Source organism: Martes martes, assembly GCF_963455335.1.
Source record: "Martes martes genome assembly, chromosome: 11".
NCBI classification, from domain to species: Eukaryota; Metazoa; Chordata; class Mammalia; order Carnivora; family Mustelidae; genus Martes; species Martes martes.
In genome coordinates this window covers 9,253,858-9,268,212 of record NC_137899.1, presented here as the reverse complement: position 1 = coordinate 9,268,212, position 14,355 = coordinate 9,253,858, and the positions used below count along the sequence as shown (strand labels likewise).

The following is a 14,355-nucleotide window of genomic DNA, read 5'->3' as shown; positions in this document are numbered from 1 at the left end:
TGGTAATAATTTCTTGGATATGACACCAAAGGCCTGAATAATAAAAGAAAAAAATAGGCAAGTTTGACTTCATGAAGATTTAAATGTTTTATGCATCAAAAGGCACTATCAATAGAGTAAAAAGGCTATACCTACAATAGGAGAAAATATTTGCAAATCATATTTGATAAGCAATATTTAGAATATATGGAGAACTCCTAAACCTACAAACAAACAAACAAAAAACCATTAAAAAATGGGCAGTGGATTTGAATAGACATTTCTCCAAAGAAGATACCTGAGTGGCCAACAAGCACATGAATACCTACTCACCATCACTAACCATTAGGGAAATGCAAATCAAGACTACAGGATAACCACCTCATACCCACTGAGATAGGTACTGTCAAAAAGCAGAAAACAAGTTTGGCAGGAATGTGGAGAAATTGGAACCTTTCTGCACTGTTGGTGGGAATGTGAAATAGTGCAGCCACTATGGAAACAGTGTGTCAATTCCTAAAAACTAAAAATAGAGTTACCATCATACATTATCTGGCAATATACCCAGAAGAATTGAAAGCAGTTTCAGAGATACACTTGTACACCCAAGTTCACAGCAGCATTATTCACAATTACTGAAACAGAAGTAACACAAGTGTCCATTGACAGATGAATGGATAAGCAAAGTGTGGCATGTACTCACACGTGCACAATGGGATATTAATTCAGAAAGGAAAGAATTATGATGTGCTACAACATGGTGACCTTTGAAGATATTATCCTAAGTGAAATAAGTCAGGCACAGAAAGACAAATATTGTATGATTCCACTTACATGAGTCACTTAGAGTAGTCAGAATCTTAAAGAGGGAAAGTATACTTGTGGTTGCTCAGGGCTAGGGAAAGGGGATAATGGGGAGTTACTGTTTAATGGATAAAGAGTTTCACTTTTACAAGATGAAAAGAATTATGGGGACCTATCATGGTAATGATTGCACAATGGGAGTATATTTAATACCACTGTATTATTAACTTAAAAATGGTCAAGGTGGTAGATTTTAGGTTATGTGTATTTTACCACAATAAAAAATGCAAAACAAAACAAAAAATGATCTCAGCAGATGCTGAAAAGGCTATTGATAAAACTTGATAAAATTCAGTATAAATCCCTTCCCAAAACTTCTTCAAAACCATTAATGTACTGTAAACTAGTAATGTAACCAGTAATGTAAGGCTTTTTCTTAATATAATAAAGACGTAGCGTGTATCTTCCCTTGAGGGTTCCGGAAGGCAAGGATCAAGTCCTTGACGATATACCCCAGTTTTACCAGCTGTGCCTTTTGAATGGAAATGTTCAGTAAGGATGAAGTAAATTTGTACTCTGGACCTGCTGCCAACATCATCTCTAGTGCAACAGTCAAAGTATCCCCATTAAAAAATGAGAATATTCAGTATCATCAACATTTAACATTGTTCTAGAACTTCTGGCTAAAGTACTAACATGAAAGATAATATTTAACCATTAGGAAGGAGAAATAAAACTGTTTCTAATTGTAAACAATATATCATTATATATCTAAAAAAAATCCTGGAGAATGAACTGGAAAATATTTTTAGTAGCCGAGACAATGAGCAATTTAGCAAAATGAATAGATACAATAGAAGAAGAAAGAAAGGGCCAAGGATGAAGGCGGGGAGACTTGTCTACTGATCACAAAAATGTTCTCTGCAAGAATTAGCTCTGGTATTTTTGGCAGCAACTAATACACACCCCAATTTTTAAGAGTTACCTCTCATGATAAAAAGTCACAAAGAGGGAGGCTCCTGGTTTCACTCCATGGCATGTGGGCTCTCAAGCTCCTTCCTTCCATCAGTGCACGCTGCCCAGCCCAGCTCGCTCCTAGCTACGATGGACTCCTTGTTTCTTAGAGATCCAGTAATGTCCCCTGGAAGAAGAGCCTCCTGGGCAAATTGTGGAGAATTCTTGGTCTTCAGCTTTTGCATCTACGACACGAGAGTGAACGGTTTGCATCTCACAGGCTTGAGGCAGGGCTTGACCCCCGGCTTTCCTGCTCACTTCCTCGCTCTGTCAGAGTCAGGCCATCTGATTGCTGTCCCCAAACCCAGCCTGTGCTTACTTATCTTAGAGTTTTGTCTTCCCTCATTTTAATCTCCATTTCTGTTTCAAACCATTCTCTTTGACAAGAGAGCAAGTTTGAATGTTTTTCTCTTGGCCATTTGTTTTCTTTCTGAGTCTTCTTTATCCCCCATGCATACATTTCTAACAGGTTCTTTTTTGTTCCGTTTTGTGTCATCCCTTGGCTCCCTTGGGCTTTATTTTACCCGGTTCCCTTCTGGTGATAAGTTCACTTTTCAGTTTTCTTTAGGATCATTCACACTGGCTTGGTTTGTAACCTTTGGAATTTGTGATTATGGAGTTGAAATCTCGATTTTAATGTGCTTTGGATTCCAGAGTTCTGTGCCACGGTATCATATATACATTCTGGGGAACAGTTTTGAAAGGATCTCTCTCTGTTCTTGCCTCTGGTTTTCCCCATGGGTGATGAAGCGTTCCGTCTGCCACTTCCCTACATGAGTGAGAACGGAATCTGTCTCCTTGGTTTCTCTTCTCTGTGGGAGGCCAGCTGGTCAACCAGGCCAGGGTCTTGTCAAGACTTACTCTTTTAGCCAAATGAGCAGAGATCTAGCAAATGTCTCTGTGTGCTGGTGCCTCCACCTGGCCAGGTGCTCTGTGAGGGTCCATCCCCTGTTTCCGCTGCCCTTCCACCCACACCAGTCTTTCCAGCATGTTCCATCCCTGTGTTTGCCAAGTGTTTTCACCTAAGGGCTCGTGTTCCTGGCGAATACATAATTTATCCACCTCCTATCTGTTCTGTTTCTTTAATATTCCAAGTGCCTGGGGCACCTGGGTGGCTCAGTGGGCTAAAGCCTCTGCCTTCGGCTCGGGTCATGGTCTCAGGGTCCTGGGATCAAGCCCCGCATCAGACTCTCTGCTCGGTGGAGAGCCTGCTTCTTCCTTTCTCTCTGCCTGCCTCTCTGCCTACTTGTGATTTCTGTCGAATAAATAAATAAATACATAAATCTTTAAAAAAAATATTCGAAGTGCCTCTCTATCCTCAGTATTTCAATCCTATCCTCCTAATTCCCGGCAATATCCATGAGTTGTGACTGTTAACATAAAAATGCCAATTGAATTGGACACGCTTGCCAGTGCATCTCATTATTATCTGGTGCAAGTGGCCATGATGCACGGATGTTAGTCACAGCCTGAGGCTCATCTCTGCTACAAAGACCACAGCCCACCCTGCTGTCATCTGTGATAGGGAGTTGAGGTCATCTTTGAATGCCTCTGCCCTCAGGAGTGACGAGCAGGGTTGGTGCAGGCTTGCTGGGCTGGGGCAGCCTGTTCTTCCTGTTGTATCAGAAATAGATGTGCCTCAGGAAACTGCCAAGTGTGCCCAGCACAGTATAGCAGAGGCGAAATCCAAAGCAGCATCACCATTCGTCCCTCTTCAGTCATTCATCTCCTGTATTTATGGAATGTCACATGCTACGTGCTCTTCTGGACTCGGAGGGTTCCAAGATGAATGATCCTATTTTCCTGTGCAGAAAGCTCAGAAAATTACACTGTTCTGGATGCCAGGATGACAGGGTACCTAATCCAGCCAGGAAGGGAGTGGTGGGCCGTGAGATGTAGCTTCCTGGAGTTGGTGATTCTGATCTGAAACTTGAGAGATAAATGGGAATTAGCCAGACACGGAGCCAGGAGGAGGTGGTGTGGAGATGGAGGCGTGGTCTGCGTGTGCAACACCCCAGAAATGCTCCCTGGTGAGGGCTAGGGGAGAGGTGAGCCGGATACAGGCAACTAGGTTCTTGTTGGGAGGCAGAGCATAAGGCAGGGCAGTAAGAACCGAGACTAAAGCCGCTAAGAACCTGGTTACGGACAGTCTGTTATCCCTCATAAGGGAATTAGCTTACCGTCCCGTGAGTGAACTGGTGAAGAGGGGGGCCCCAACCACGAGTGGAAATAAAACAGGAAGTCTGAGTCATGGGTGGAGAGGATGAGCTGTTTGTCTGCCGCAGTGTGTTTAGACCTGCCCACACCTTGAGCAGCCTGGCTAGAGGACATGGATGTGGGAAGGCAGGATATGGGGTCTGATTAAACTGAAAACACAGGCAGTAGGTAGCGTGAAAAGAGCACCCAAATTCATAGAGCTAATTCCAAGTGGGGGCTAATTATAAAGACACATGAAAGCTCTTGGGAATGGGGACACCCTGGGGCTGGTAACCTTTCCATCTCTTTCGGGCCACACAGTCTTCTTCATGCTGTCTCCGCCTCTCCCTGCATTTCCGCTCCATTCTCTGCTACCGGCCAGATCCTTGTGCATCTCAAGAAAAGACCGGCCCAGCTCATCCATTGCCAAGTTGCAGGCCAGTCAGGTTAGTTGAGTGGTAGCAGGGTCATTGTTAAGAAAGTTTGGCTGCCAGACCATCCTTCAGCTTAGGTGGGAAAGATCTACGTTGGAGGAGCTGTTGTCAACTGACTTCTTTAAGAAGCAGAATTCACCTTTGCTGAATCGAGTTCCTTCTCAGATCATGCTTAGACTCTCAAAGAGAAAAGAGATGATGGCCTTAAAGAATGAAATGACTTCTGGAGACAAGACGGTGTGCCCCTTGGATAAGAGTGCAGCCGAGGCGGGAAGTCTGTGTTATGACAGTTCTTCGGCAAGCCCTTCATTTTTGGTTGGAGCTCAGAACGTAGGCCCATTCTCTCACCAGTCTTCTCTGGTTTTCCCAACCCTTTCCAGCCTGAACTTCTTCTCCCAGCTCATCACCCAATTATGAGAAACACCTGTCCTAGTGGAACGAGCCCGGGCTTTCCACTACACTCCTGTGTTCAAATCCTGGTGCTGCCAGATATCAGCCGTGTGCCCTTGGCAAGTTGTTTCATCTTCCTGACCTTCAGAGTCTTCAAGGATATGCGTACAATTCCAGGGGCGCCTGGGTGGCACAGTCGGTTAGGTGTCCAGCTCTTGGTTTTGGCTCAGGTTGTGATCTCAGGGTCGTGAGATCGAGCCCCGTGTTGGGCTCCATGTTCAGTGGGGAGTCTGCTTGAGAGTCTCTCTTCCTCTCCCTCTGCCCCTCCCACTTGTGCTTGCTCTCTCTCAAATAAGTAAATCTTAAAAAAATGTGTGTATACAGTTCTGATTGCATTCCCATCCCCTTACTGTCCCCACACCATACCCATATGATACGTGTGTATACCCGTGGAATACTAATGACATACAGATTGCCATTATAGACACTTACTTAATACGAGGAAACAGAAGAGGCGATTGTGTGGCCGCCATTGTTTTACTCAGTCCTCCAGATCCTTTCCGATTTGTCTACTGTAGAAAACAGTCTCCTTGTAACTCCAGCTTCTTCATAGAATCCTCTATATGTTTTCTTTCTCTAACTGGACCCTGTGCCATGAACCTTCAGTCCTGAAGGGCTGGCTCTGTTCCCCCATGTTCTACCCCCACAGGGTAAGGAGATGGTGCTGGCATCCCTTTGGTGTCTGGCTTCTACTCTTGTTCATAAACCCTGTCACACTGAATCCCATACCAGTGAGCTCTGTCACTCCTTGTCACTATTTTGGCTACCATCTATGGCCATCTCTTCTTGGAGCATTTTGGAATCTGGTCAGATAACCTCCCACCCCGATTCGCTCCATAAAGAGGTTGTCTGCTGTGGGCACCTTGGTCTTCCTTCCCACACAACTGTGGGTTCCCCGTGCTCCTCTGCGCATTCAGCAGAAGGATTTGGTGTCCTCTTGTACACCAGGCTCCTGGCTAGGGAGTGGGATATTGAAGCAGACGTATGAGGTCCCTGCCCTCATTGAGCTTATCTTCTTCCCTAGAAATCCTTTTTCTTTCCTATATATGTGCTCCTATTCCCTGTACACAATCGGGAGCTTTCCCCATCCTTAAAAACACGTCTTTCTTCTTCCTGCAGACCTTTCAGCTGCCACCTGTCCCCTCATCTGGGCTTCTCCCTCCTTGCTCTGAGAGTGTTGCCACTGCCGTTGGTACCTCCCACTCTGCTGCAGCTCCTGATGAGAAATCCCAGATGCCATATCCGTTGGGAATTTGCTCTTCTTATTTTGTCCTCTATTTGACACAGTAGAGGACCAGTCACTTCTTCCTTAAAAATTCTCCTTTCCCTTTGCCGGCATGGCCCAACCCCTGTTGCACTGTTTCATTATTTCTCCGCAGGCTCCTTTGCTTTCTTCTCCGCCAGCTCACGTGCTTGGGGTTCTTTTCCGGTCTTGAATGTTGGTCTGCCCTGCGGTTCTCTCCTCAGCCATCCTTTCTGCCTCCCTGCACACCTCCTGCGTGGTTTTAACCCACCCGTGTTTTTGTCCCCACTTCGACAGGACAGTCCTGAAGGTGCCTCAGCTCCAGCAGGCCCAGCGTGGAGCTTTCACCGGCCCTGCCCTTCCCCTGCACCCTGTCTTTCCTTGTATCCCCTCTTTCTTTGTTGGGCCCTTTTATCAAGACCCTAAACCGGGGTCTTTTCTATCTTTTCTTATCTACCTCTTCTCTGTCCTCAAGCGTTTCACATTAAATTGGTCCCCAGGGCCTTTCGGTTATTCCCCCTGAACATCTTAATCTCTCCATCTCTCATAGTCAAGGACTTTGATGATGTCTTTTCCAAACTATTACAATTGCCTGTTTGTTTGTTTTTTTTAATCTTTAAAGTAATTTTTTGTTTATATAAAATATACAGGGATCCAGAGATAAATAAATCATAATCTCTGCCCATGGGAAACTCATGGTCATGGCCGGTCATGGGCTTGTAAGCAAAGGCATCCAAGGCCATGGAAGGATGCACAGACGGGAGCAGGTGTTGTCTGCTGGGCTGTACAGGTGTGAGATGAGGCGGTGGTTGATAAAGGTGCAATTTGTGGCCGATTGCTCTCATGCTGACACCCTGGAATGCATTTCTGGCCTTCGGTTTCTGTCTTACATTCTCTCCTTTTGCACATTTGTAGATTTCCAAGATCTGCCGTGTGCCAGGTTTGTGACACTTTACACAGATTGGTGGGCGTCTTCCTAGTAATCTGACCTTTATTCAGTTAAACTGCAGAAAGAGAAATTTGGGAATTAAAAAAAAAAAAAAAAGGGCCCTAACCAATATACATACAGGGATGACTTGTCTGACACTCCAGGTATCTTTCTGAATTAAATGAGGCCTAACTCAAAAAATGGACCCGAGTCTACCCACAAAATTAGCTTAGCCTGGGACCCACCCAAAGCTCACAGTTTTGTTTTGTTTTGTTTTTCTTAATTCTTTGTTTATGCATCCCGTACTCTGTAGTGTTATCAACATGATCAGAGTTAGCAGATCTAAAAACTAGGCTCTAAAGTAGCAGCTCACGTATTCCTACCCATTAAAATGAGAGTTACACTAGTCTTGTCGCCTTCTTTGTTTTCTGGATGCCCCCCTCCCACATCCTACACCCCAGCGTGAAGCAGGGGAGTCAGCCTGCATCTGATAGCCTCGCTGCCGGAGAAGAGCAGACGACCATCTCCTCCAGCAGTGCCAAAGGAAAACAGATTCCGTCGATGCCTAAACCTGCCCTTCTGGTGTTTGCTCCCATTGTCTCCCTGTCTGTGAGCTCGGCCACCCCGACAAAATGTTTACCTAGCACGTGGGAATGGAGGCCATACTTCAGAAATGTGCTTCAGCAAACTGTGTTCTCAGTGATCATTCTGGAAGAGTCGGGAAACCGGGGTCCTGTTCCAGCTCCTCCAGGAGGGAGCGGCGAATCGGCCTCGGTTTTCCTCACTTGAGAGTGGACACGGCCCTCTCCGTTGGTAATTTTTTCAGTCCATACTTCCCCAGCTCTTTGCAGAGCCTCCTGGGTTTATCACTCAGGCTTTGGGTTAGTGACCAGCCGCCTACCGTGCCTGATCCTGTCGGTGTCCGTCCTGTCACTTGGCTGCCCTGGTGAGTTTGTGTGTACCCTCTCAGCCGTCTACACCCCAGTAGAGCACAGGCCCCATGAGGCCAGGGACTCACGTGTGGCTCTGGCTTGATGCCGTATCCCAGGTGCCCCACTGTGTTCGGGTGTTTGTCCTTCATGCGTGCCGGGTGAGTGAAGGACTGGGGTGCTGGCCTCCGCAGACCCCCGGCCGGACGCTGCTCTGGGTGTGGTGGGCTCTGCGTTTTCTCGGCCGTGTTCACATCTGGCTAATCTGTCTTTTCAGGAGCTCAGCAGCCGGGGCTGCCGTATTACACCGACCCTGGAGGACCAGGGATGAATCCTGCCGGAAATACTGTGCCGATGGCTTTCCAGGTGCAGCCCAACTCACCCCAGGGAAGCATGGCCTACCCTCCGCCCCCTTCTTACTGCAACACGCCCCCGCCCCCGTATGAACAGGTGGTGAAGGCCAAGTAGCGGGGCGCCGCCCGGCGCCTGCCTGTGCGACCTCACGGGGCAACGGGGAGGGGCGCTCTCACCGCACCTCTCAGGCCCCATCAATGTTCGCTTCCGGGAATTGTCTTCTGAGCCACTAAGGGCAAATTCCTCTTTGATATCTTCAAAGCAAGCACAGCTCCCTTTCAAGTTTTCTGTGGAGGACCAATATTTGAATTTATCCTGTGTCTCCTCTGTTGCTTCTGTTTCTGATATAACCTGAGCTCTGGCAGAGTGTGGACAGTCCCCAAGCGTTGACACCCTAGATCCTTGGGAGAGAGACTAAGGAGAAGGAGGCAAGGCAGGGGCCCGTGTGTGCAGGTGAGCGCAGGTGAGTACGAGGAGGGCACCGCTCCCGGCCCAGGCCCACAGCAGGCAGCTCACGGCGGTGAGGCCCCCCGGGCTCCACTCTTGGAGCCCCTCGTCGTGTCCGTCTTCCTCCTCAGGAGGCTGTGGGGCTCTGCTGTGGGAGAAGCCTCCTAGCACTTCCTGTCTCCACTCGCTTCCTAGAGATGACAGGGGCTTCCCTTCTGCGTAGCCCAGGCCGGGAGGGGACTGCGTACCTCGAGGAGATGCGGATCCAGATGAGGTCAAGTTGGATGTCTACAGTCACCCGAAAATCACGAAGGAAGGTTACTGCAATTTATGGGAAATGGATTCCTGCGTCAAACTGGGACATTGCATTTTGTGAACTCTTGGTCTGACTGGGCAAGAATAAAATGGTTCACCTCCCGGCCATCCCCCCACCGCCCCGGCTTTCTAGTGAGTCTGTGGAAACTCGTGTAGGGTCCTGTCCTTTAAGGTCAGACTCAGAACGTCTTCTCTGAACTTCAGCAGCTGTCTGACCAGAGGTCTCCACACCCTTCCTTCGGCAGCCCTGGTGGTGGTTGTGATGGACACTTTCCAAGCAGAGAGGCACCTCCGGCTGGGAAGTCACACCATCGCCTTGGAGAGCGGTGACCCAGCAGGCTCCCGCCAGTGGTTTTGAGCCTGGGGCAGCAGGCCAGGCCTGCAGTTTGATGTCAGCAGATGTGTGTGTGTTGGGGGAGTGGGGGGTGTTCTCTAAAGAGGAAAAGCTTGCTGAAAAAAAAGGAATGCAAAATCCCAGGACTGCAGGAAGATCTCTTTAAAAAGTACTGAATAGATTTCACTGACAGCTTAATCAAAATGAGAACAGAAGATGTGGTTGGAAATGCAAACCCTGGCAGAGAAGCCTGTCTCACCTTGGGCTCTAGCAGGGGTCACCGGGCTGTAAGGAAGGTCTGGTTTCTGCAGTAAACAGTGCTGGTGGGGCAGGTAAACCCACGGATATCCGACCGTGTGTAGGAACGCAAAACAGCATAGCCCAGATGGGAGGGTCCCTGTGTGTGTGTAGTAGTAGGATAGGGCCGGCAGGCGGCGGGGGGTTATTTTTCTAATAACTAATTGGACCAGCCTCTTGAGAAATTGTTACTCATTGGATTTGAGCTTCAGAACACGTCACTGGAGTGGATGCTGAGTGTTTTCATTCCCCCAGACCCGGAGTCTGGGCGTCCCTTTCCTCCCGGGTGAGAGATCAGGATAGGACTGCAGCACCTGCTCAGAAGTACCTCCCTGCGAAGATGGAGAACCTACAAGCCTCCCAGGGAATTCCACAGGAAATGCTGGGAGCCGAACGCAGGCCCTTGGAAACACAGGTTTTAAACACAGATGCTGCTGCTGGTGTCTTCGACCAGCCTCGTGTGACCTCCGAACTCCTGTCCCTGACAGCAGTACCTCCCCTCATCTAGTCCTTGATCCAAAGGAGACAACAAAGCACAACGTTTGCTGTTTACAACCAAGGACAACTACATGGGTCCAGAAGGTTCCTCTTCTTCCGGGTCATTCGTCTTGCATTTTTGACTTAAATTTCTCCCTTCCTTTTTTTTTTTTTTTCCTTAATGAAGAAGCACAGTAAGGGCCACCCCTGGAATCAGATCCGGGTGCAGTTAAATAAGCACCCAAATATCCATGACTAAATTTCATTTCTCTTTTTGATAACAAATGATCTCAGAGACTGAACGATTTAGGTAGTGCTCAACAATTTTGTATTCCATGTTTGTGAAGATAAATTTTGTTTTCCCTCGAACCTGGGTGAGAACCCTGCTACGGCGGACGCTGCTACTGTGCGTAGAAATTCCACTTAATGGTGGCATCTCCTGGCCCTTCTCGTTCCGTCTGTGCTGACAGTGGACTGTGTCCCCCTCCCAGAGTAGGTCCAGCTCCTGGTGTGTTGAAGTCTTATAGAGTCAGTGATTAGGAGTAAACTGGGAGCAGATCTGTGCATGTTTTTCCTCTGCAACATTTGGCTCATCTCTCTTTTTTTGTTCTCTTTTGATAGGGTCCCATTTCCTATGTATGCAAAATAAAAAATAAATTTGGGCACATGCTTCGACTGTTTTGCTGGGAAGGGGGGAAAGAGGGTGGAAACGAAGTTTCTAATGAGGGAGGGCATACAGCGGGTCGTGGGTCGTACATGGGTCATCCCCACCCCCGGGTGGGGGTGGGGTGGAGGAGGCCACGTGGTGCCCTCAACCTCAGGAGCACCAGCAATTAGAGGCCATCAAAGAATGCAAGGAACGTTTGGTTCACCAATACATTTTAAAAATCTGGCTAAGGAAAAAAAATCTGAAGCAAGTAGAAAGAAGCATAAATTAGATAAACGCACGGGTAATACTGAAATTAGTTATCCGGGGGGCCTGGATCTGCTTTCCATAGGTAGGAGAGCCTTGATTTTAAGAAATGCAGCTTTCATGCGCCTGGGTGGCTCAGTCGGCTGAGCGCCCATCTGGCTCTTGGTCCGGGCTCAGGTCTCGATCTTAGGGTTCTGAGTCCAAGCCCTGCATTGGGCTCCACCCAGGGCATAGAGGCTGCCTAATAGAAAGGAAGGGAGGAAGGCAGGGAGGGAAGGAGGGAGGAGAGGAGAGGGGAGGGGGAAAAAGAAAAGAAAAAAGAGGAAAGGAAGGGAGGAAAAGAGAAAGAAGAAGAAGAAAAAAAAAAGAAGGAAGGAGAAAAGAAAGAAAAAGTAAATACAGCTCTGCTGGGTCAGAAACTTTTTCTCTCACAGATCTGTTGGAGGATGAAGCTGCTATGGGCTGCATTTTAGATGAATCCCTAAGTGAGATAATGTTTATAAAGAAACACTGGATCTTAGGACAGGACAGGACAGAGGTCAAGCAGAAGAGGTCAGGCAGCTTCCTCTGGTGAAGTCAGGGCTAATTTTCAGGACACCCCACCGGGTTACCAACTCCCCCCCCAGCAAACTGGGAGCAGCCTTATGTACAAGTCAGAGGTGCTAACTGGAGATGGCAGACAGTGAGTGAGTGCTCACTTTTCTCTGTTCCTTCCGAATGTCATTGCACTTCAAGAAATCCGTAATGGCTCTCAAGGCAAAAAACGTACGAGGACAGAAATTCGGAGTCATTCTTAACTAGAAGATGCCAGCTCAGATCGATTCAGAGAGAAGACTGAAGCTGAAATGTTCAGAGATGGTGGCTGGGGAGGCGAGAGCTTTCCAAAAAGTCCACCGTGAGGCCCGCAGGTGCAGAGAGCAGGCCTGGGCAAGGGCCCCTCGCCAAGGTGTTGACTGTGGGCGTTCTGGAGAACAGCTTTGCGGGGGGCCGTGTTGTGTGCCCCAGGCCCCCAGGTAAGGGGAGCAGCTGGTCCCGCAGTCTGTTTCTCACAACGGGGACGCTCTGCATCGTATGGTGTCGGGAGGTGGGCTGGTGGAATCATTACTTAATTTTTAAGAGTGAGGTAAGCATTTTCTAATGTATTAGTCAATTAGAACAAGTATTTTCTAATGTATCAGTCAATGAAAACATTCATAAGCCGGGCTGCCATCCCTTTCCCACAGCCCTGGTTGCAAGGTTATAGAGAGATCCGTGCAAAGCAGAAACCCAAGGACCTGTGAGAAATCATGACCACAGGCAGGGAGGTTTCCTCTGGCCCCGGAGGAAACAAGGTTAGCTGAGCCTTCTCCGGACTTCCCCCGCACCGGCCTTTCCACCCAACTGGCCAAGCATCTCTCAGCTGAAGTGATCCTTAACGGTTTCGGGTTCTCAACTGCTAATACTCTTTCAATGCCAACGATGACAGCACAAAGTAGAGATGAGGGCAAACCGCGTGGGTTACCTACCCACTGTGTATCACGGCCGGACTGTGGGCTCCGAAGACGGACAGCCTTGCTCCCGCCCTGCGTCTACTGTTAGCTTGTGTCTTCAGACAAACGGCTTAAGTTTCCATCACTCAAATGATCTCAGGTCTGTTTCTCAACTATAAGAAGAGACTTGCACTACCTGTTGCTTATACCAGGCTTGTACCAGGCACACCATGGAGAGTCAACAAATATTTAAAATCCTCTGTTCTCCCCCATTCCGCAGTTCCCTTAGCAAGAGAAATTGAAGTGGGAGAGAAAATGAATGCCCACGTAATCCTTTCTCCAGCTGTCAGCAGATGAGACCCAGGGCGTACGGGAGAAAATCTTTGAATACATCCCCCTGTATTTCCCACCTTTCGGACCCTGATTACATAAAGGTAGAAAAAACACATGGTGTGTGCTGCCCAGCAGTGGGTGTTTTTCCCTCACCATTTATTTAAGATGCGATTGGTGAGCACCCCCAGAATAAGCCACGAATTACAAGCAATATTCTTGTATGTTTCTATTACTCCGGGTATTTTTTTTTTTTTTTTTTTTTTGCTGTTTCCCATCCCCCCAGAACTTGTTACTGTAATGTTCCTGTTTTGGATTGGCTGTCTCGCACTATCCAAGAGGGATCCTGCTTCCTTCCTGGGCACAGAGCCCTCCCCAAATGCTATAGGGGTACAAGGATGATTATCAACACGTTTCTCTCCCTGCTGCCACCCGTCAAGGCAGAGGGAGGGAGTGCTTGTGCTGGTCCCAAGAGTATGAAGAGGGAGGCGAAGCATCACGCCATCTCTTTTCAGCAGTAACAGGAATGCTGGCGGGAGCTGCTTTTGTCTCTCTGGACTCTGGAAATTGCAAACAGTCCCGAGGTCCTGGAATCATTTGCCACAGACCTGGTACTTACTGTGCAGGAGCAGGAGAATGATACCGGTGTGTACCTTTGGAAAGTGCCCGGACACGAGCCCTTACAAACAATTCTTCATGTTTTGTGGAAGAAAGGAATTTTGCACTTTGCTTTAAAGTTTGCAAGGAGGAATGCTTTCAGATAGGTACACTAGACCAGCACCATTCATCAAAAAGATACTGTGAGCCAAATGTGCTATATATTAAGTTTTCAGTAGTTTTTCACTAAAGAAGAAAAAAAGTGAAATTTATTTTCATCATTTCAACGTGTAATAGAAAATTATTAAAAAGAAATGCTAACATTCTTTTTTTTTCCACGCTGTCCTCCAAATCCTGTATGAATTTGATGCTCACCAGCACCATCTCCCGTGTGCAGTAACTGCTTTATCGGACAGTGTGGGGCGAGACTGCGTAAGAAAATGTTCAGCTCTTATGTCCCTGCTGGTTGTTTACCACATAATCCAGTAAGGGTAAAAATTGGGTTAATTATAAAAAAGTTGAAGGTGAAATTCAGCCTCCTGTGACATAGTTTGCAACTGTTAGTGAACCGACACAATTCTCTAGATATCCGGTATGATAGATCCCGGTGACAACAGTGACAAGCCAGTCTTGGGGGGTGGGGGTAAAAGGTTGAATTGCTTCTTGGCACTCTGCAGGCTGCGCATGAGGGTGGTGGCCCTCCACTGTAGCTCAGTGTTTCATTCCAGTGTCCAAAGGTGCTGGAGGGCCGGTCCTAAAACAGCATCAGGGGGCTGCAGGAGTACCCAGGAGGCAGGTTTAGTGGGAACCCCGTGTGTTCCTGGTCTGGTAGATGATGCGAGGAC

General features: G+C 47.8%; 1 protein-coding gene across 1 annotated transcript in view; it reads left to right on the top strand.

Annotated features, from left to right (window-relative positions):
- Positions 1-10,866, top strand: part of VOPP1 (VOPP1 WW domain binding protein) — a 106,977-nt gene extending 96,111 nt beyond the window's left edge. Inside the window, exon 5 of the mRNA XM_080819128.1 lies at positions 8,255-10,866. Within this exon, the coding sequence (XP_080675254.1) occupies positions 8,255-8,445 (191 nt within the window). The 3' untranslated portion in view covers positions 8,446-10,866. The remainder of the gene's footprint in view (positions 1-8,254) is intronic.
- Positions 10,867-14,355: the final 3,489 nt, after the last annotated feature.